Below are 25,065 nucleotides of genomic sequence, written 5' to 3' on the forward strand. Positions count from 1 at the left end.
TTAAGTTGGGAGAAGAACTGACTTGCTCAGTGTGGCACAGTCAGTGAGGGATAGAGAGAGGATTCATATGTAGATCTCCTGGCTCCCAAGTCCATATTGTTTCTACTGTAGGATGCTTACTCTTGTATCTATATTTCCTTCGCTACATTTGCTTTAGGGCTGTGTGTGTGTGTGTGTGTGTGTGTGTGTGTGTGTGTGTGTGTGTGACTTCTATTTGTATTCAGATAGAGTAAATTTCATGCATCTGGGAAGCTGCATATGTTTTCAGCTTTCTTTTTTACAGAATAATGCTCCAGGATTCTCAAATCAGTCTTTGAGGTACACATGTTATCTACTGGTCTCCTTTTATCCATCTCTAGATTGGTGGTTGATTTCCTTCATTTCAGTGTCTAAGCCACTTTATACTTTCTAACTTGGAGAACTAATTACTACTCCACTGGAACTCATTGAATTTGTATAGGCACCCAACTCTAATGACTGACGCTTAAGAACAAATATGTGTCTTTGGCATATTGTTCAAAATTAAATGCTGGCACGCTTCAAACTCGCTAACCCCTGGGAATGGGAGCAGATGCTTTGAAACACTATACCACATTTTGAACAAGAATAAACATCCACAGCCCTTGACAACCATGGGCCATGAATCTCATGTAATGTATACCTCTGACCTTTTGGTGTGTGTCTGGATGGAGTTTGCTAACAATTTCCTGGGCGGGGGCGCGGGGCGGCGGGGTGGGGGGGGGGTGGTCTTTGCAACCAAAACCAGTATTTTGTAAGGGTATTGGGAATAATCTTGCAGATCACTAGTTTCTGTCTTGTGTAAAATTGTATTGCAAACAATAAATTATGGGCTGTATTTGTTAGAGGAGTATTTGTGCCAATTTCTAACGGTAACTTTCAGCAAAATTTAATTTGAATTTTACTGAGTTTTATGTTGTTGGTGTATATCATTTTCTCTGTGGAAACCACCATGATAATTCCTTTTCGCTATACACTTCTGCTGCATAAAATGATGCATTTAAAAAGGATTATTTGAAAAGAAGAATTTTCTGGAATATTCTACAACTATTGAACTAATTCTACCACTTGTAAAAGATAAGGTAAAGTGACAGAATAAGCAAAAATTGAGGGCGAGAGCAGGAATAAAAGTGAACTACAAGTGGCTAGTGTGCAACTTAACACCAGAGTGACAGGGCATTTTCTCCTGGGACATATCATAATTATCTTGGAAATAACATAGCAATAAAAATTTCGTTTCAAAAGAGCAATTCAATTCTCATTTACTGCTGTTTCCAGTACTAGGAATAAAAATTTATTCAAAATATTAACATTTTACCATATTTCCCAGTGTTTAGTGGAGGATGCTCTTAAGTAGTGACACAGGGGAAAGAAATGAAACATCTCGATACAGGTTGTAATAGCAGGCCTCATTCCTTGAATTTCTATAAATACAAGGGCCAAGGCTTGGTAGATGTACAGATCTTGCACCATCTAAAGCCTGAAGGTTTATGGCTGGAGAAGGCTTATTAGGGTCCATCAGAAACTGTCTGGGCACAGGATTCGCCACTTGCTGCTGGGTAGTCCCAGCGATCAGTCTTGGTTATGGCTATCAAAAGGCTTCAATTTGGTGGCAGAGAGATCATAGTCTTGGGGTGAAATTTTTTTACGTCTATATCTAAATATATAACTGGTTTGCTCAAATAGTCATACTGGTAAAATACTGCTAAATAAATTAATGCTGCCTCTTAGCTTTCCATGAAAAGAAAATCGAGATCAAATGTTGGGATCTTTAATATAATCAGGTTTCTGTGATATAGCATTGCCATAAATGTTAGCTTTACAAGCTGAATATAGAATTATAATACAAACAGTTTAGTTGGTGAAATGGTTTTGTACATAATAATTTTGTGTGTGTGTGTGAGTTAGGAAGATTGGACCTGAGCTAACATCTAGTGCCAACTTTTTTCTTTTTGCTGGAGGAAGATTGTCACTAGCTAAGATCTATGCCAATCTTCCTCTATTTTATGTGAGATGCCACCACAGCATGGCTTGATGAGGGGTGTTAGGTTGGTGCCTGGATTCTGAATCTGCGAACCTTGGGCCGCTGAAGCTGAGTGCATGAACTTAACCACTATGCCACTGGGCTGGCCCCCACAATAAATTTTTTAGAGAAATATCTTAATATATTGTCTGTGTGAAGTTCTTAATTCCAAAAAGGGTAGTTTATTTTCAATGTACTTGAAATTTAGAATAGAGAGCATTTTCTAACTTAGAACAAAGGCATATTCCCTCTAGCTTCATTTCTGATATCAAGTTCAGCTTATAAATTTGCCTTGAGTTATGCTGGCAATAAAAATTACAGCTTATCTGATTCAGTATTATTCCATTATAGTACAGCAAGATAGTACCAAAGGTGACAAAAATAAAATGAAGCAAAATGAAATGAGCACAGGTAGCTATGGTAGAGAGAGAAGACTGTTTTAGGAGCCCAACACAGAAAGGGAGTGCCTATTATAAGAGGTCATTTTGTTATTTGCATGCTAATAAGAGTTTAGAGCAAGAGCAGCAGAAATGCTAACATCTATATTATGAGCCCTTAAAGAAATCTAGTAGGTTATTCTACAAGTGGTAATCCTCAAAAAACTGTATCTGAAGGTCAATATCTGAGTGGATGTTGTTTAGAAATGTCCAATCATTGTTTTAAAATGCAAAACAATCTAAAATAATTAATAAGTATCTAATATATAAATTAATCAACCATGACAAACATTGACATTTCTTTTTTAACAATTGGCAATGTTTATCCAGACAGCAGAAAGAATGGGAAAATTTAGAGCATTCCAGAAAAGAGTGTATTGTGAACATATTCATACTACTATATTCCATTTCTCCTCCTCACCACACAAAACCCTCATATAGTCACTCAGAACTCAGAAAAAGATCACTCTGAGAGTCTATTCAACCTGAGCCCTCATCTGCCAACCCCAGACCCCAGCTCGTGCACACAGAGTAAAAAGTGTGAGTGTCCATAGCTCTAAGTGGTGAATGATAAAAGAAAGAAGATGCTTTGCCACTTGAATCAGCCTTATTTTCCCAACTTCTTACTAAGGGTCTTCTTTTACTCTTCATACTGGTGTCCTATACAACTAGCAACCCAGGGCTACTAAACAATACTGAGAGCTAATAGGTAAGTGATGTTTAGTTATTAGCATGAACATTACATATACCGAGAAACTGTAATTTAGGGGACTTCTGTGAAAGTAGATTTTTGGAAGCTGGGTGGATCTAGGCTGATTGCTAACCCTCTCTATGAGAAGAATAAACAAAACCCTTCAAGCATTGAAAATTAGTTTTGATGAATGTGATGGTCTGATATTAGATATATCTGATAGCAATAGCTTTGACACTGGATGGGTAGGTTAGATTTTAGAGTCAAGTGGATCTGTTTTTTGTGAGCTGTGTGATGTTAGCCCCTATTAATCTTACTTTCCTCAACTATCAATGGAGAGAATAACATTGTCCTCCTCAAAGAGTGATGATAAGAGGACTGTTACATCAGCATTTGATCAAGTTATCTATTGTTTCCATATGAAGATTATTAATATAATGTTTCCTATCCTTATCATGCCCAACTTAATGATTTCTAATGGATTTTTGTGTGTGTGGCAGGATGACCCCTTACAAATATTGTCGAAGAAGAGATTCATGAATTGAAGTTGAATTACTGTCTATTTCCTTTCCAAGTACCAGACTGTATGAATCTATGATACTAAATGGTCATAACTTTCTTCATAGCAAATTCTTTGGGACATTTATATGACTTTGTGTTAATGAAATTGTTACGATGAATGTGTTGCAACTTAATGTTTGTAAAATTGTCAGCTAGTTAAAAATCTATCTATCCCCTCTTCAGTGAACTTTGACTCATATTTTTACCTATTTAAGAACAGAATAGCTTACCCACATACATTTTAAAATAATTCTCATAAGCCTCTCTTTTCCATCTCTATTTCCTTCTTTTCTTCCAACCCTCCTTCCTTCCTTCTTTTCTTTCTTTTTTAAACATTTGAGCTTGATTGTGTGGAATGCTCACCAACAAACAACACGAGAGAGCTGCCAGTTCTATCTCTGGGGAATTGAAGTCTAATCCCATTTTTGACAGAATGGAACAAGTCAACTCCAGGTATCATATCAGAAGGGACTTTTCTTCAAGGGGAGAAAAACGGACCACGGTTGATAGGGTAGGTGCTAGATGCTTCAAGTGAAGGGGCTGACCATGGAAGAAAGACAAACAAATAGGGTGTATTAAAAGTGTCCTCCAACTCAGTGCAGGTTCTTTCTCTCACCCTCTCTCCCCAGTTTCCTCCTCTGGATGTTGACTTCAGTATCTGCCAAATGACAGATATGGTTGTAGCTCCAAGAGTCCATCAGCAACCACATAAAGAGCTCGCCTGGTGCCCACTGCTGTTCCTGATTGCAGCAGCCGAGAGCTATCGTGGGTAGAGTACAGAGGTAGGTTTTCCAGCAGAAAAAGTGCTCTAAAATTTAAAACTTAAAAGAACAGCTAATTTGCTATAATAGAGGACCAGCAGAGTGAGAATTAGTGTCTCTGAGACCCAAGAAGCAGGAGAAATTGTTGGAAAATGAATGGAGGTGGTCAGGTAAGTCAAGCCTGCCACCGAGAGATACTGCTGACAGCTGTGCACTGGGCAACCTCTTAGTTTCTAAAAACGTGGGTTTGGAAGATATAAAGATTTAAACTTCATTCCTTGGACAAATTACTTAAACTTCTCCAAATTGCAATCTTTTTCTCTATTAAATAGGCGAAATAATAATTTTATAAAAAGGTATCTGGAAGTTTGAAGTAGATGCTGATAAAAAACACTTAGCTTAGTACTTAACACTGGAAGTGCTCAGTTACTGGTAGTTGCAATTATTAATTTTATTACTACTATTACTATTACTTTGTTCTCTGTTATGAGTTCTGGAATTGCCATCTCTTTATTTTTCCCAACAATTAGATTCATTCTCAGCTTAACCCCTTTTCCTCACTGATGGTCTTTCTAACTCCCCCACCCATCTAATCTCCTATCAAGTTCTGTACATTTTACCACCTAAATCTTGAAAATCTGTCACTTCTTTGCCTTTCCATTGCCAATACACTTGTCACTTCTACTAGAAAGTTATTTCCCTAACTCTACTCTCACTTACCTCTAATCCATCCTCCATACCACAGCTAAAGTGTTCTTCTGACATGCAAACCTGATCCTATCCCTGCCTTATTTGAACACTTCCTATGGACCCCACTGCTCTTAGAAAATCCTTAAAATGCCACAGCATTCAAGAGCCTTCCAAAATTTGGCCTAATTTTTTTTTTTCCATTCTCAGAATCAAGCTTTTGCCTCATTCATATTCACTTTAGAGGCAAACATACCATTTCATCACTCCTTGCCCAGTAGGTGTTCTCTCAGCATAAGATGTTTTCTTGTCTACCTGGTGAATTCCTTCCCTTCAAGATCAAACTCAACTGCGTCTTCAGTGATCTTGTAACACTTAGAATATGTTCGCATTTTAGCTTTGTGTTATGAAATTTTACTTCTTTGTCTACCTCATTAGAATACACATTCCTGATTCTGATGAGATATATATATTTTTTATTACTCATCTTTGAAACTCAGAACGCAGCCTAGAGTTTGGAAAAAAGCAATCCATGAGGCCCATTTGTTTCGGCTACTCTTCTTTACTAGAAAGCTGCTTCCATTTGGAAAGCCAGCATTCCCGTTTAACTGGCATTGCATAAAAATGGGATTTTTATTACACATTACCAGGCATTCACTCTGTGGGTGACTAATCATGGCCAGCAGTATATTGTAGTTAACACCTTCCCCCTCCTTTGAAGGGAGCTTTGGAGATTTCCCCTGTAGCTAAATCAGCTGTGAAGGCCTTATTGGACCACCAGTGAATTTCTTGTCAAGACATTTTGCCATATATGTAAAATACATAAATTCAGAAGCAAGCAAATAAAAAGAAAACCCAAACAAGTGAGACTGAAGCAAAGTATCTGGAAAAGCTGAGGTTATAGTGCATGATTCTGGTAGATGTGGGATGCGGTGCAAAGGGGAAGGTCTGTTCCTGAAAAGGATACCTGTTGAAGCACAGTGGAGACAGAGCTGACGAGTAGTGGTGGGTTTGATGAGAGCCTTCTGACACAAATACCAGAAGCAAGCTGGAACACTGAAGAAAAAGGCTCAACTAACTGCTAACGGAAATGATTAACACATATAAAAGAATTCATGGTTTTAGCAGCTAAAGAAGAGACAATTACCAGAACAAGGAGCATGGATACCTTTGGTAATATTAAGTATTATTTCAGAAAATTGGATTGTAGGATTTTTTATTTCGAGGGTTGAATATTTAAATAAAGGAGACTATATATGCTCCACTTAGAGGAGAACAGCATAAGCACCACTGGAAGGCTTTCTACCTTCCTATTTGCAGCATAGCCAAGGGCAACTTGGCCTTGCAGAAACCACATTCTGCATATTAATAACTCCACCTCAGTGAAGTTTCCCAAACTCCTCAGATACAAGTTTGTAAAGAAAGTCTGATGAAATTTAAGGGTATCAAGGGTAAATGGTGGGGTAAGCAGGACTCTCACACTCCTTAATGTCAGAGGAAAACTTGGTTTGCAGATGGCTCAGTCCGCACTGAAGAGCTCAGTGAGAGCTACTTGAAATGCAGGAGGGGTGCCATTATTTAATGAAAGCAGCTCAGGAAAGAGTTGAATGTTCTTTAGCCCAATAATCCTAGTTTTCTTATTTTGAAAAGATTAAGGCCAAAGTCACATTAGTGGAAGAAATATGATTCTCTCATAGAAGAGTAGATTGTACAGCCTGAGTATAATTTATGGGGCAAGATAATTCAAGAGGAACCCAGCCACAGCTATGCCTAGTGGAGAGAATGTACTTGCACTGAAGTGATCGTGTCTTCCTTCCTTTCACGGTACAGAATGTTTTCCTTCTCAAGACAGCAGAAGCCTGAATTCTGAGGCCAACAAGTTTGAATGATACCAGGCAGGGCAGAGGGCTAGGACTCCTTTAATTGTGGGGACAGGGAGAGTTTCCCAGTGGAGGCCCCCTGGAGGGAGAGGGTGCTTTGTAAGAGGAGCCATACGAGGACCAAAGAGGATTGAGGATTTGTGGAGGACCAGTGGAAGAGGGTGGCTCCATGTGACACGCTTGAATAAGGCCTCAGTGGGGCAGCCTTCTCCATCCCTCTGTTCTGTCTCTCTCCCTGCTCCCATCCTGCATCTTCACCTGCCCTCAAACCCGCCCTTATGTGGCACAACGCAATAAATTAGATAAAGGACAGCTTCAGGTCTTCATGCTCTGAACCTCTTTAGAATACTTATTCAATCTTTATTTTTAAGAACTATTTCAATATCCATCACAATTTCAAGTGTGCTTGGTCTAGAAAAAGTGTGTAGGTATACTCATGAGGAAGACACCTGTCCTTTCTGAACACTGTCTCTACATGGTGGATTACTAAGCATGGAGGATTACAGCCCAGCAGATGACTCTCCAGTCTTCTAAGACTGAGGAATATTTCCCGCACCCTCTGCCCCATACAGTAGTCAGGGGGACCCCATCTGCCATGTGCTATAGAGAGGACGGTCACAGGTAATATTGGAAATTCATATGAAATAGATGCACTTGAGAAAGCAGATGTCATGGACTACTTAGGAGAACACTGTCTTGTGCTTGGAGAGACTTGTGTTTCCCATAGACATTTAAAAGTTGATCAGGCTTGTGGATATTGTAGGTCATTTTAGAGAACCCAAAGGAAGATGTAAATGCTCTGTCCTTCTTACTGCTGTTAGGCATAATCAAGAAAAAGATTGTTAAACTCTCTCCAAAATGACAGCGCTATACCAATGTAAAAAAATAGTCATCTGAAAATCCGATTGGCTTGTCTGACTTGTTGACCCACGTTACAAGCTAAGAACTAATTTTGTCATGTCATGGATCCTGCTATGTGGAAGAAATTATATTTTTTCCTCCTGCTGACAGAATTATCATTTATGATCCTGTCCTCTATTTTAAATGGCTTATTAGTTAAATAAAGTAGCCTTTCATGATACATAGATATAGATATATACACTAATTAAGCAAAACTCCATTATAAAATTCTATGAATTCAATTCTCTGCAATTTTCCTGTGTATGATACAAAGCACATGCAGTTTCTTTGTGAAATATCATGGAAAAGATGTGATATTTCTACCCCAAGACACTATGAACAAATATGGGATTACCCTAAATTTGTATGGTTAGTATTTCATTATCTCACCATTGACTGTCAGCTGATTGTAAAATTTATGTTAAGACAATGTCCTCAAATAATTCAACAGAGTTCAATAGGAGAATAGTGGATTTTTATGTTCTTATATCATTGAAAATACAGGAAGGACTTGACTAATTCCCATGAATTTCTCTGAGGATCAACAAATTTCCAAATAGTGTTAAGAATCCTAATACAATCATAACAGCAGAGGGTTGAAAGAGTTCCTGGAGGTATCACGTAATTCGATTACATATCTTAACGGCATATAAACCATCCCCCAAAACTGACGCTATTTTTCTTCCTAAGGCACTTTAATGACTTAGAAAGCTTAACATCAGGAAGTCCTTACTCATGCCTAACCTAAAACTCTCCTATTTCACTTAAGCCTCTCATTTTGTTCTCAGTGAAAATGGACAATAGCTACTCACCACCTCCAGTCCAATATTTCTTTATGTAATAAAACACTTCTTCTTGTTATTCTTTAGCTTTCCCCTTGCTGAGGTAAATGCTAAATTCCTTTAGTTCTTACACACAGCATCTATTACTCACTTTTTTACATTCTTATTAACTAAGTCATCTTTTTTTCTTTTACTGTAAATTTTGCATAATTTTGGGGCCTTATAAATAGGTCATGGTAACCTTTAAAGGCCTGAACAACTTTTACACTGCTAGGTGACTTTGGTCATTTTCCTTCTAAACACCAATGCTACATTTCAAATTTATAATTGACAGATGTTTTATTCTGAAACTGCCTTCATCCTCAAATTTCGAACTATCATAGATGCACACACACATACACAGTTTGTTTTTTCCATCTCTTAGTGGATTATCACATATTTGTCCCTATTCAACTTCATCTCACTTTTGATCACCTTATTTAATTTGTCAAGGTCCTTATGAATTCTTACAGTGTGGTTCTAGTCAATAATCACCCCTACTCAATATAAAGTAATCTGCATTTTTAATAAGCTTACTCCCTATTCCATACTTCAAATCAACACTGAAAATGTTAATTAGAATCAGGGCCAGTGCTGACTTATGGAAAAAACTTTATTCAGTATACCTTCCAAGGATGACATTGAACCATTGATCACTATCTCACATATGGCCCACTAACAAGTTGCTATACAATAATACATAATATTACTACATGAAACAATGACCCAAATAAAATACAGTGTGCATTCAAGTGAGGATCAATAGTAATTTGTAATTTTTTCCCTATAAGGTCTTTTAAAAAGGTCAAAACATTAATCACATTATCAAATTATTCATAGTGGAAAGAAATAACTAGAGAGAAAGAAGTCACCATGAATAACAATAGGGCTAATTTAATAGTCTATTTGAAGACTCGAGACATTATTGTCAAAGTAAGGTGGAAATTCTTTGTTTCTAATGACTCTAACTAAAAATAAAAATCCTGGCTCTTCATAACACAGAGCAGGGGACCAAGTTTCTACTGACAACTTAAAATTTCCCCCATACCAAAAATGTTTCTTCTTTCCAGTACAGTGGGTCTAGGATTTCCCCAAAAGAGAAAGGTTTTTAGAATCATTCAGTGAATTTGTTCTTTATTCCCAGTTAGGTGATATTTCTTTTTGAGGGGCTTTCAAGTAAAAGTAGGCAAAAATGCATATCCTGATGCTCATAGTCAGGTCTTATTAACAGTCACTGAGATTATAAATGCTCAAATTGTTTTGCAAATGTACCCCTGTCCGTCACTCAGAAGCACATCTTGAGAGTTCTGTAGCGTCCCTCTCTGAAAACAACAATTTCCATCCGAAAAGCAGCCCAGCCGGCCAGCTGCAGAGCTTGTTCTTCACTTCCCGGTGGCTTGCCCTCATCCGGGGCACTGGGCACTTTCCAACCTTGTCCTTAGGTAGAAAGATCTGGGTTTGAGAAATAGGAGCTGTAGTAAGAGTGTGTGTAGTGAATGTGTGTGTGTGTGTGTGTGTAGGAGTGGAGGAGAAAGTCATTAAAAATAAATTGACTACCTTTCGATGACAGGAGCTCGTGGAGGAATTAAGAGGATCAGAGAACTAACGGGGTCAAACAGATACTTAGGGGAGGGTGGAAGTCAGCAGGCCAAGATTACTGGCACGGTGGAGAGGACAGGGAAAAAGGTGAGACTAGAAACACAGAACGAGAAAAAAAAAAGATCAGAAGATACAGCAAAACAAGAGCTTCCTTTCACTTCTGCCTTTTAATCTAGGACTTATTAAGGTTCTATGTGTATATGCTTTCACCAGTTATCTCAGATCTTGTTTAATAAGATACCCCACTTGTTTAGCCGATATAGACTTTTATAGTTGAAGGGACATTGAAAATAATTCGAACAGTGGAACAAATATTTGTAGAGTGAAAGAATGAATGGATCACATTTTTAAAGATGGGAAACTAAGGTACAAATTGGTTTAAAAACTTGCCTTATCATTTAGTAGCGGGAAAGAGACTTGAACACTTGACCATAGTCTCCAGTCTCCTTCAGCACTGTTTTTCTGCCTAACAACCCTGCCTGCCAATTCCACAGTTGCTGATTTCCATCACTCACTCGTCCTACATTAATTTCACAAAACCATGCCCCATACTCAATATAGCTCCTCTAGAATAATTAAACAAAGTACTCCCAAGTGTAGGGTCTTTCCATATCCACAAACTTGTGATAGAAAGGATTTATTTATTCAGCAGACTTCAGCTAAGGAAGGAAAAAAGAAATAGAGACAGAAATTTATATTCTTGAGTACTTAATAGGTTTCTAGGCTTATATGACTAACATTGGGGAGAGAGAAAGAAAGGAGGATTGAATTGTCTAGAATGATTCAGCTTGTCCAGCAGAAGGAGATCATCTTAGGGGTTGTAGGGGCTTATCAGTTTGGCAAGTTTTCTTCTTGGCGAGCTCAGTGTAAACAGAATCCCTAGCAATGCTAACATAGCTTTGTTCCTGGGATTCACAAATATAGTGGGAGACAACTTTTAATTAAATGCTCACTGAAGGGTGGCTTTGAAAGACCAACATACTTCTGAGAGTTTTTATTTTTTTCACAAAGAAAGACAAAATCCTATCTATAACATCTACTTGGCTCTATGTTTATAAAACATCCATCACTGTAGTACTTATGCACTTTGACAAGTGAGCCATTTCAACATTGAACAATATAGAGTAAGGAGATGAATGTCTTCCTCTGCCTGTGGTGCCTGTGTACTCTGGAGCTAAGCCTGTACAATTCTGTACTAAACCGAAACATAAAAGCAGTATGAATCAGGCCCAGCTCACTTCAGCCGCCTTGATTTTAGCTGTCCCTAATAAAGTGAGCAATTCCCTGCTGAGAGCTATGAAATAGCCTCCTACTGGAAGAATGAAGAGAGAGTGGGTGAGACACTAAGAAACCTAGAAAGCATACCATTGTGGGCTCCCTCTCCTATCCTGGAATATAATAGGACAAAGAAATGGCTTTCATATTTCTTTCCAATTTTTTATGAAGTACATAAACAAGTCATGGAGTTCCATAGCCTCAGGCCCAATTCTAAGAAATCCTTTCTGGTTCATTCACTTAATGAATATTTACTTGTAACCAACTGTGTACTCAATAAGGTAGTACATAAGGCACTGTGTTGATGCGAAGGTGACAAAACCACCCTCTCAAGAACACATGTTTTGATCGGGATGGTAAAATAAGTAGAATAATAAATACACAATACAAAACTAGATGTAGCTCAGAGTGTAAGTGAGGTAGAGGCAAAGCAGAGACAGTAAAGGGAGGAACCAAATCTAGCCATGAATATTATAAGGAAGGCTGAGTGGAGGAAGTGGTGTGTGAGCTGTGTGTTAGGAGAGGGGTATTAAAGATGAGTTAAAAGAGAAAACTTGCCTGACAAACAGATATCCTGACCCACGTTAAGAGCCACTCACTATCAGTAGCAGCTTGATCATGGTGATAGTTACTCAAGCGAAGGTGAGACAGAGTGAATCATTCTGCTCAGTCCTTGTTTATGCTTCAACTCAGAGAAGGCTTACTGACAGCTAAGTTTTTACCTTTGAGGGGCTTGGAAGATTAAGTGACGGGGCAGGAAGACAACACTCAGTAAGACAGACCAGGAGGTGGGACAGTGGCAGCTGTGTCAGAAGCAATAGCAGCAGCATCAAGGAACTTTGAGGTCTGGGTGAACCAGATGAAAGGAAGAATTTAGCGTATGAAATTGTGGACAAAATGGTAAAAAGAATAGTTCTTAGCACGACCAAAAATGGGGGTGGAGGGAAGAACAGTCCCAGGAATCTACATGAGCTCCTGGGGAGCAAGAAGAAGGATGGAAGCAAATGTTAGGTGGGGTGTATCCAGGAACTGCCCTGATGTTGATGCCTTTTTAAAAATTTATTCTTTATAGTAAACCTACAAAGTTGAACCCATTCTCTTTTTACCCTTAGAGAAAACAAGGCTTAAAATGATTATGGAAAATGACAAGATCATTCAGCTAATAAGTGGCAGAGGATTTGAATACAGATTTCTCTGCATCCATGGTCTCTGGTGCCTGTTTCTAGGACACTACGTAACTTACAAATATCTGAAATTAACTTAGCTAAACATAATTCAGCTGTTAATTATTTTCTGCAAAACTCTTTATTTTTCAAAAAACGTATAATGACCCTTATGGTTTTCATTTATTCATTTGTTCATTTCATTCAGTAAAGGTTTAGCGTATCTGCTAATTGCAGATGATATGGTCTACTGGTTAAGACAAAGGTTCTAGTGCCAGGTTGCTTGGGCTCTACCCTAGCTTGCAGTTTGGACATTTTCAAAATGCAGATGAAAATAATATATCCCTCATGGGACTATCACGAGAATTAAATGAAAAAAATCCATGCAAAGCATTTAGGAAAGCGCCTGCCACATAGCAAGCTGTCAATCAATGTTAGCTGCTCTTATTATTGATACTCTGTGCCAGGCACTCTGAGAGGCAGTAGGGGAACAAACATGAATAGGATGTGGTTCATGGCTTTGCAGAATTTATACTCTTATAGAGAAGATACACGTGTAATGACTACTTGAGCCCGGGCAAATGGAAGATGCTAGAAGAGAAGAAGGGCGTTCTGGGTCACTTCAAGGAGAGGGAACAGAATGTAAACTCCACAGAGGCAAGAAATGTCCCAGTGGCTTGACTGGAGCATGAACAGTGTGGGAATGGGTTAAGTGGTGCCAGTAGCCGGAAGTGAGGCTAATCAGCTTTTGAAGGGTTCAAATGCTCTGCTGATGCAGTTGGACTTTACTTTGATTGGATGAGGTAATAATGGAGGTTTTCAAGCCAATTTTAAGGATGGAAGAAGGTAACTGTCTGGACTCCACACTCTGGAGGATAAATTTGAATGGGACAGAAGGAAGCAATGGTTGAGGTAAGCGGAAAGAGAATAATAAGGAAAGCAGCAGGCAGGGAACGTTGGGATCTTTTATCACCTCGTATCAAAAGAAGGAAGGAAATCAAGAAGAAGACAAGATTTAGAACAAAAGGTGGAGAAGAAATAGGAGAGGAGAATCTACCTCATTTTGAAAATAGTTTTTTAATCAAGCAATGTAATTCACCAAACAGGCTAAAGAAGAAGAACCATACAAGCATATCAACTGATGGAAAAAATCTGACACCCATTCATGACAAAAACATGTACAAAACTAGGAAAAGAATTTTCTCAACTTGAGAAAGAATGTCCACAAAAACCTACAACCACCATCATACCTCATAGTGAAAGAAAGACTGAATGCTTTCCCCAGGACGGGGAACAAGGTAGAGATGTCCACTCTTACCACTCTCATCTGACACAGTACTGGAATTTCTAGCCAGGACTGAAAAGACAACGGGAGAAAATAAAAGGCATACAGGTGAGAAAGAAAAACAACTGCTCAGTTTTGTAAACGGCATGAAGGTTAACATGGAAAATCTCAAAGAATCTACTTAGAACTCCTTGAACTCACAGCAAGGTTACAAGATAAAATCAGCAAATAGAAACAATTTTATTTTTACACTAGCAATGAATATGTGAAAACCAAAATTAAAAACCCAATGCCACTTACAATCACTGGGAAAAAAGGAAATACTTAGGTATAAATCTAACATGTACAAGACTTACATGCTGTAAATTATAAAATGCTGGTGAAAGAAATCAAAGATGTAAATAAGTAGAAAAATATATCATATTCATATTTGGAAGACTCAACATAGTAAAGATGTGAATTCTTCTCAAACTGATCTACAGATTTAACGCAATTCCTATCAAAATCCTGGCAATACCTTTTCGTAGATTTGGACAAGACCATTCTAAAATTTATATGGAAAGGCAAAGGAAGTAGAATAGCTAAAATAATTCTGGGAAAAAAAGAGTAAGTGGGAGGAATCCCTTAGTCAATCCCAAGCTACAGTAATCAAAACTGTGTGTTATTGGCAGAGGGATAAATACATAGATCGATGGAACAGGACAGAGAATCCAGAAATAGACTCACACAATATGGCCAACTGATTTTTCTTTACAAAGGTACACAGGAAATTCAATGAAGGAAAAATTGTCTTTTCTGCAAATGCTGCTGGAGTATTCGAATATCCATAGGCAAAAAAATGAACCTCAACCTAAACTTTACACCTAACACAAAACTTAACTCAAAATGGATTATAGATTTAAATGTGAAATGTAAAACTTTTCAAAGAAAACAGTTGAAAATTTTTGAGACCTAAGACTTGCTGAAGAGTTTCAGATATGACACCAAAGGCACAATTCATAAGAAAGTGATTGAGAAATTGGACTTCATCAAAATTACAAACTTTTGTTGTCTGTGAGTCCTGTAAAAAGGATAAAAAGACGAGTAAAAGACTAGGAGAAAATATTTGCAAACCACATACCTGACAAAGGACTTGTATCTAGAATATCTAAAGAACTCTCAAAAGTAAAAAATAAACAATCCAATTAGAAAATGCACAAAATATATGAAGGGACCTTTCATGTAAGAGGATATAAGGATGACAAAAAGCACATGAAAAGGTGTTCAACATCTCTAGCCACTAGGGAAATGCAAATTAAGACAACAATAAGATATCACTTTATACCTATTGGAATGGCTAAGAAAAAAAAATAGCTACAACATCAAATGCTGGCAAGGATGCAGAGAAACTGGATTTCCCATCCATTGCTGGTGTGGATGTAAAATCATGCAGCCACTCTGGAAAATAGTTTAGTAGTTTCTTAAAAACTAATCATACACTTATCACAGTACCCAGCAATCACACTCTTGGGCATTTATGCCAGAGGAATGAAACATATTCACACAAAAACCTGCACATAAATATTCTGAGAAGTTTTATTTATAATAGCTAAAAACTAGAAACAGCAAAAAATGCAATAGGTAAATTATTGAACAAACTGGTACATCCACACAACGGATTACTCCTTAGCAATAAAAACCAACGAACTATTGATGCATGCAACAACCTGGATGGATCTCAAGGGCATTGCGCTGAGAGAGAGAAAAAAGTTAACATCTAAAGGCCACCTATGGCCTTTTGATTTAACTTATATAACACTCTTGAAATGACAAAACTTACAGGAATGGAGAATATATTAGTGGTCACCAAGGGTTGGGGATGGTGGGGAAGAAGGGGTGGGCATGACTATAAAGGGTAGAATGAGGGAGATTTTTTGAATGATGGAATAGTTCTGTGTCTGTATTGCAGTGGTGGTTATACATTCTACACTTGTGATAAAAGGCATAGAACTATACACACACATTGCACCCACATCAATTTCCTGGTTTTGATATTGTACTATAATTACTTAAGATGTAACCACTGAGGGAAACTAGGTGAAGGGTGTACGAGACATCTCTGTACTGTATCTTTGCAATTTCCTGTGTATATATAATTACTTCAAAATAAATAATTAAAAGAAAGTTTGCTTAAATATTAACAGAACTTATTGCTCCATGACAGATTATGGATTATTAATCCTTTGTCCTTCAAAATTTTACTGTACTTCCCTAGTTTCTCAAAATAGCTTTGTATCACTTTTATAATAAGAAGAAAATGCATTAAAATTGAATAAAAATAAGTCTGACTTCTTTTTTGATGGCTCAAGGCTAAAAAGCAATTAACAGGCAGGATGGAGTACATGAATCGTAGACCTTGAGGTGCAACTTTTCTGCAAAATTGCATCTAAAAAGTAGCCTAACCAGAGTGATTTCTAGAATTTCCTTACACTACTAACTCTTTTCTTCCCTACCTGTTTAGCTAAGCAGCAGTAAACCACAGTCTTTCTTTTAAATATCTTAAAAATAAATAAGTAAACTGAAGCTATATTCCTGCATTTACTAGAAATGTAAATGTTACACTGGAGATATAAAGTTTCTCAAGCCAAATTTCTTTTAAGTTACCCTTAATTCTTAGGAATTTTCAACTTAAATAGCCCTTGAAATAAGAAGATACATGGATCTGGTTTCTATCAAGTAGAGACATAGTAGTCAAATGCCATAAATATCTGTGCATTAGACACCTCCCATGAGTTTCTGTGACCAGAAACCGGGCAAGGAAAGGATTACTGAAAATCCGATTTGTAACTAAACATAGTCTGTCGAATGTTTTCCAGACAAGGAGAAAACTAAGTGTGCTGTTTTTCAGAAGCTGACGTCCTCCTCATTACAGATGTTGCCTTCCTACAGTGAAACTTACACAGTTGCAGCAAGACCGCTGTAAACTGCTCCAGCTCTGTGTCCAAAAGTTACCATGGACCTGCTATGTAATGATGTGGTCCTTGAACTGTTATGTAATGACATGTTGCATTGAACCTTTTATGTAACGATACCTTGACCTCATCATGTAAGGGCGTGTTACACTGAACTCATATGTTATGGTGCCTTGAACTTTTTATGTAATGGTCTGCACAGGCACCCTGATCAGGCCCATTTGTTACACAGTCATAACACATCCTCGCACTCTGGTGTATAAAGTCTCTAATGGCACTAAGGAGGAGCACTGCTTTGAGAGTTATCCCCGGGTTCTCCATTGCTTGTGCAAGCAATAAACATTTTTCTTCATCACTTCAGCCTCGTTTGTGCTTTTTGGCTCTGCATTCACCAAGAGACGGACCCATGGAGTTCGGTTACATTTCCATACAATCCTACATCTTTTCTCTCCCACCCATCCTCCTCTCCACAGATAAAGCTGTCTTTCTTAAATGCTGTCACTCTTCATTATCTCCAGGAAAAATTCCAAATTCTTTAACAAGTCTTATCATGCCTCTCAGGATTTGGTCCCACACTCCTTTTATATTTCACTTCCTGCCACTTGGACATCACCCATCCCAGTCCAGGAAGGAAATTAACATATTTTGATCATCTAGCTTTTGCTAGATGCTCTTCTATGAATTTCATACCTCTGTTACTTTTGTAAATGTTCCCCAGTAAGCCACTCCTTCAGTCTGTTGAAATTCATCCTTCAGATCAAACTCTCAGATGATACCTCAGAGAACCTCTGTGATGCCTGATAGTTTCTTTCCTTTCTCCGCCCCCTCCTCTCCAAGCTACTGAGTTAAATCACCCCTCCCCTTGTGTTCATACAGCTTTTTATAAGTAAATCTATCATAGCCCGTATGTCATTGAATTCTACATTGCTATTTCCCCAAGTAGATTGTGACTCAGAGACAATACCTAACTATCTTTACAGACTAAACGCTTGAAAAGCATTTATCTATATAGATATACAGATAATTAGTTGAACTAAATAAATAAAACTAATATGTTTAATTAGGAGTTTTTATAGTTAGGAATACCTCCATTTCCAAAAAGCATGATTGTAATGATCTCTTTTAATAGCAACTTGCTAAAGATAGTTACATAGCTCTGTGAGGGCAAAGGGAAGCTATAAATCATTTCGTTAGAGAGCACCCACCAGTTGCAATCATTCTTCCTTTCCATAGACCTGGAAACAGACTCTTAGATTTCTCAGCCTGGGCTAGCTCATACTCACTGTACGGCACTGACAAAAACAATTACTCAATAATTTTTTCCTTTTCCAAATGTAGACAAATGTGGTTGCAAAAATCCTGTTATTGGTATGCTAGGGAAAATGTCATCTCTTCCAGTACATAAAATATTTATGAATCTGTTTTTGGATATGCTTGGAGAGAAATTTATCCAAAATTAGTTTGATTCAGTGGCTGCATTAACTCAATATTTTGTTTAGTCCAACCTCAACCATTACGGAGAATGAGTTCATTAAACAAAAATATGGTAGGATGTTGGGATCCCTTTGAATAGACCCAAGCTTACTTATAGCCCTAGGAAACAAAAGACCTCAAGTTTTATTCCCAAAGACCAATCTGACTCTAGATAGTAATGACTATAACTGTACAACTGTGATTTCCCCCATAGCTATTTGCACTTTTATATGTGAAATAAGTAGGTTTTTGAAAATTGCATCACAACAAAGAATAATGGAGCTAATGTTGATGTTATTACCCAATATTTACTCTGAAAATACTTTCAAAGCTTCACACGCTTCATTTCATCATTACCATTGTAGCCTGGTTACCAAGAGAAAAAAAGTACATTCATTTTTCCAGGTATTTGAAAATAATTTAGCTATGTGTTGTTACTGTTCAATGACAATGAGAAAGCCCAAATATCATTAGAGTCTTGTAGAAATTGCATATTTTTCCCTTTAGAAACTGAAGTGTGTAACTCAATACTACCCATCCTTAACTGTGTCACAATCTGTCATATTACATCATATCAGACAGCAGAACTTAGTTATGTTGGGCTGCCCCCATCATTGAAGAGATACGAAATTAAACTTGGGCGTTATCTTTTCCAGGGAAAATCTACCACCCCCCCCCAATTTTTATTAATGACAAGTGCCAACTAGAAGGTTAGATGCTGATAAATATCTAATTTTGAAAAAGGAGTAAATTTTATAAAATGTATTTAGCTTCGCAAGAATAAACCTATTGGATTTCTCCTACCAAACGGTAAGAGTTTGTCAACCATCTGTTCAAAAGTAGCTGCTTTCCTCTCTCTCTCATGACATCCCTCTAACCACGTCTGCCCCTCTTGGTCTGGAAAAGTGATTTTAAACTTGGGGAATGAAGATGTGGTTGGTATACATGTGTCAATGGCACAGCAAAATTGGACTGGAAAAGGTATACTGACGAGCATTGCTTCATTTAGTGATGAGAAAATCTTATTAATATAAAGATAAGGAAGCATAAAATTATATGGTATTGTGAAAAAAGCTTTTGCCTTTCTTAAGAAAAATTAGATTTAGAATTTTCCAAGGAAGTTTGACATTAGTTATAAATGGAATTTTGAATGTTTCCAAGAAACATTGCATGCAATTATGTTTACCAACACAGTGAGGCATGAAATTAGAAGATATCTATAAGTTTGGGGAGAGAATCAGGCTTCTTTAAACTTATTTGGCTCTGATTTTCCCCTTTCAAAATCAGTACAGCTATAAGATTGGAAGAAAGGGGAAATTTATTCTACCCACTATTGAATTTTAATAATATGAGTTGGCATGAGAAAGAAATAAGCTTTTAAAAAATGAATGCTCAGTTATTTTGGATTGTGGAATTACACTTGAGGGAAACATCATGTGAAATTATTATCTTTTTCCATTAGAGTTTACTTTTAGAAAAACCTTATGGGTGTAAAATTTGATAGAGGCTTTTGCTCCCACTGCTATTGCATGAAAGCATAGATACAAATTAATGCTGGCAAAGTTAGTAATGACTAACTAGCTCAGGTATACACACATGCCATGAGGTCTGCAATCTCAGTGAAACAGCGGATCAAGCAAACAAATGGTAAGAACCCCCACTTGATAAGGAAATACTTTAGTAGGTAGGTCAAAGATTGGTATTGCATTGATATGGGTTGGATTTCCAGCTCTGACACTATTGACTGTGTGACTTGAGCATTTAACTTCCAAATTTCTGTTTCTTCATCTACAAAATGGGAATAATAGAAGTATCTGTATTATTAGGGTTATTTTAGGGAATAAATGAGATAAAGTTTGTAATATGGTTCCTAGATTCATGGTAAATTCTCATGAATGTTTGTCAATTTTCATTATGATGATTATTGTTGTCATTTACTATATAAAATCAGTTATTTATTTAAAACTTTCTTCATTTATTTAAAAATACTTCACCGTAAGATCTCAGCTACGCAGGTTTTTAGCTTTAAGTACACTCAAAATGCGACAAGTCAAACATAATTGATAAGAAGTATATTAGTGAGATAAAATACTCTATTTTAATTTTTTAAAACTACTTTTAAAAATCTGATTTCTATTGATTGGATCTGCCAAGTAGTCTTACCCTGAATGGCAGATATCAATTATAGATGAGCTCATGTTGGGACATATGCCTACAGAATTGGTCCAACACAAAAATCTCCTAACTTTTGATACTTTATTTCCTCAGACCAATTGAGGATTTGAAGAGTGTCATCCTTTAGATCCCTATATTTAGCAACAAATAAGGCTAGACATATCTTTTATAACGTTCTCTACAAACTACTGGCCATACAAAAGTACAACAGTGTGGGATGGGAACTACTGTGGTGCAGTTAGAACATAGGTTCAGGAATCAGACATATTTAAGGTCTGTTCTTTAATCAATCACTTATTAGTTGCGTGATTTCCCACAAGTTACTTATTGTTTCAACTTCAATTGTAAAATGAGTTGTTAGTAGTATGTATTTCAGAATAGTTGTTAGCATTAAATGAGCCAATGCATGTAAAACATTTAGTACAAAGTGTGGCATCCTGTGAATGTTCAATAAATGTTAATTATTATTTTCATAATTTTACTAATTTCATTGATTTCTTGGCTGGATGGCTGTAATCATTTTCATTATTGCTTAAAATATGATTCTGATGGGGTCCTCAGTTTAAGCTTTTCATGAGCATCATTCTGTACCATTTATAACTTGTGCCACACATAGAACTGGCTACAAGGGTAATAAGTTCAGAGAGTATGAAAGTTCTGCACCAAAGAAATAGTTGGGGAAAAACCTTGAGGAGCATGATTTGATGAGAGCAGTTGGAAACATCATTTTCACAAATGGATGAAATAACTGAATGTTACTATCATTAGTTGAATTTTGGCTTTTCAATTTGTATGCCACAAGCTATTGAAGAAAAATACCCTACTTCTTTATTGATCATTAATTCTTGATTTTATTTTTATATTGTGATATAATAGTTTTATGGCTACTAATGACTTCATTTACATATTTTTAAAGGGAAGGAGAACTTGTGTTTTCTTTTAAGGATGAGTTAAATCCCTAGACAGATCTAATTATTCTAATTTTGAATTGTCAGTTTTGTTGACAAATTAACGTTCTCCAACTTTAGTATAATTCAAACTACTTTGTTTTTGGATGAATAAAACATTTTCAGGGAAATTTTCCTTAAAACAATATAGAGAACATTATGTTCTAATAAAGTAGAAGTTATATTGCAGTGCTGATCTTACTGCATGAAATGACAAAAGCAAAACTAGCCATGGTAAAGCAAAGGCCTTTGGGTTCTCAGGGCTCATGGGAATGGCATTTGTGAATTGAAGCATTGACTTAGGTAATTTTCATGACTTAGGTAAGTGCACCCTAGTTAATGACAATTTACCACCGTTGCAGCTGGAGAAACAGCAGCAATAATGACCACATTAGCTATAATGTAATGTAATGTAATGAATAGAAAAAGAGAATGTGGTTTTCTCTCTTGATAGCTATCATCTCTCCCTCCCTCCTTCTCTCCCTCTCTCTTTCTCTCTCTCTCTCTACCTATCGTCTATCTATCAATCACCTAATGTCTATTCAACTATTTATTCAGACAGTGCATAATGGGACAGACTCAAGGCAAAGACTGATAGTGTCAAACCTGAAATACATGTATTTTAGTATGACTCTTTTTTCTTCCTTTTTACAATGCTGCCCAGACATAGCCATACTTTGTGGAGGTCAAAATTCTGAATATGTGTTATCTTTCCAGGAAAATGTGAGAAGCAGCAATCAAATTATTCTCATAATTTCATTTTCATAAAAAATGCTCTACCAATACTGTGTTGTCAGGAGTTGGACTATCCTGTGATAACTGCAGATCACAAAATTAAGTCTTTATTCAAAGGGAAGTTGTAAATTTACTATCAGATACCATTGCTTATTTAAAAAGCTTTGTCCACTCCCATCATTTCTCATGCTTTGTGGCTGCTGGAATCTTTGTCTACTTACTGGATGGAGCTTTCAATGCGGGTGATCGTGAGGAAAGCAGCAAGATTTGCTGTGTAAGATGAGATGACAATCAAAGCAAATAGCCACCAAGCCCCCATCATCATTCGAGTAGCCAGAGTTGTGTATGGGACCTCTCCACCTGTGGAAAGAAGCAAGGAGAATAAAAGAACATCAGCAAGTATTTATTCAGAAATTTGAGGTCAAAGACGTTCAATACCAACTTAAGTTTTAAGTAGTAAGAAATCTTTCTACATAACAACATCAGCATAAATCTCCATATTTTGCTTATGTTCATCACTTCATATTTAATTCCCTTTTATGAGACTACGTGAGAGCCAGTCAAAAAGGAGCATGATAAATATTTAGTATCATACGTTTAAATGATATTTCTTCCACGTTCTCATTCAACTCCAGAATTAATTACCCTCTTATTTTAACCACAGATATACACTTTTATTTCTAAGAGCTTGATTATTCATTCGTTAGGTGATATTAATAATATTATGCCTATATTTAATATAACTTTTTCAGATTTATAGTTCAATAAATATATTAAAAATTATTTTGGGCAAATTCCCTAGAAAATAGAATATATGGTCTTGGGATCACACATAGGCCTATTGTCTTCAGCATTATCACATTTGTTTTGTTCTACTCCTAACTGACTAGCCACTCTTTTATAATCTTGCTGTAGAATCTTTGTTGAATGAATATATGTTTTATATAAAACTAATAGTGCTTCTAAAATAAATTGGGTTTATGCTAATAGTAGAAATAAATCAAAGAGATATAATAGTATGTTCGTTGAGGTCCATCAATATGTGAATGACTTAATAGGATTCAATTAATTATAAATTCAAGCAGATTTTTATGCCAACCACTAATTCTCATTGTGTAATATCTAAATTTTCAGTGTAGTGTAAATATACCCTTTGGTTATGTCCTGAGCTATTTTCTTGATGTAACATGCTCTGAACAGGCTACCTTCTGATATCTGGAACACATTTTTCAAAAGTTATAATGTATATCAGATACTTTCTTCTTCAAAGCAAAGGAAATATTTACTCAGCTTTTAAAAGATGAAAAAAAGAGAAAATATTTATGTTTAAATCTACTTGGGAACATCCTAAACAAAATGACTAATTGAAAAAATAATAATACATGAATAAGATGATGGCCAAAGACTGAAAGATGTTAATGTATAACAAAATTAGAACAAGAAATTCAGGACTGAAAAAGATAACACAAGATTTGTTTTCATAAAGTCTTTAACTTTGATTAGAGTTGTTATCACCCATATGAAAGAATATTTGTTGAGCTTTCTACATCCATGGCATAAGATCTGAAACTTGGGTAATTCAAATATTCTTGTAGAATCCAAATAAAATGATATTTTATTTGCTATCTGTATTTAGAAATCAAATCTTAAAAGTAATGGGATTCTTTACTTCCAATTCTGGTAATTCAAAAAAACCCTCCCACTGACAGCAACTAGAAAAACTGAAGATACATTTGAGAGCTAAAGAAGCAGTAAAAAAAAATCAGAAGACCAAGATCTTGCAGAAGAAGATAACCCAGAAATGTGACTTGGTATTTAGGACTGCTTTGCCCTGATGGATAAACACCAATTGAACAAAAGGAATCTGAGAGACTGAGAAGCTGAGCAATGTTTTTAAAAGCCTTAAAAAGTTAGATGGCTATAAGAACTAGGGCCCAGGGCTTACGAGATGTAGGTGGGACCGAGAAAACTGGGAAATCCTCATATGCTCGGAAATCAGTAATTACAATTCTATTAAGCCTTAGGTCAAGAAAAAATCACAAGAGAAATAAAAAATATTTTGAATGTGATGATAAAAATATTCCATAGCAAAACTCCACAAGTTTTTATAGCTGATAGGATGCAGCTAAATATGTGTTTTCAGGAAAATTCATAGCCTATAAAGTATAAGAAAAGAGGGCTGAAAATCAATGAGCTACTCATCAATTTCAAGACATTAAAAAAAAATCAATGAGTTAAACCTAAATAAAATAGAAGGGAGCCAGCCCTGATGGCCTAGCATTTAACATTTGGCACTTTCTGCTTCGGTAGCCTGGGTTTGGTTCCTGGGCATGGGACCACACTACTACTCTGTCAGCAGCCATGCTGTGGCAGTGGCTCACAGAGAAGAACCAGAACGACAACTCTAATCTATAACTATGTAGTGGGGCTTTGAGGAGGAAAGAAAAAAGAGAGGAAGATTGGCAACAGATGTTAGCTCAGAGTGAATCTTTCCCAGCAACAAAAAAGAAAATAAAAGGAAGGAAATAACAAATACAAGAGAAAAAATTAATAAATAACATAGACAAAATAAATAGAGAACCTTGAACCTTTGAAAAGACCTATAAAAAGCTGTTGAGATTGATTAAGAAAATAAATAAATGTGCAAAAAATACAATCAGAGGAATAAAAAGGGTATGTTGTT

The 25,065-nt window shown here is 36.5% G+C and overlaps 1 protein-coding gene across 3 annotated transcripts in view; it reads right to left on the reverse strand.

Moving 5' to 3' along the window:
- Window positions 1-25,065, reverse strand: part of GRID2 (glutamate ionotropic receptor delta type subunit 2) — a 1,392,659-nt gene that overhangs the window by 257,044 nt on the left and 1,110,550 nt on the right. For all 3 annotated transcript variants that reach the window (XM_070505363.1, XM_070505362.1, XM_014838689.3), the window contains exon 12: window positions 22,604-22,742. In XM_070505363.1, coding sequence (XP_070361464.1) covers window positions 22,604-22,742 — 139 coding nt within the window. The remainder of the gene's footprint in view (window positions 1-22,603; window positions 22,743-25,065) is intronic.

This window comes from Equus asinus, chromosome 3 (assembly GCF_041296235.1).
Source record: "Equus asinus isolate D_3611 breed Donkey chromosome 3, EquAss-T2T_v2, whole genome shotgun sequence".
NCBI lineage: Eukaryota > Metazoa > Chordata > Mammalia > Perissodactyla > Equidae > Equus > Equus asinus.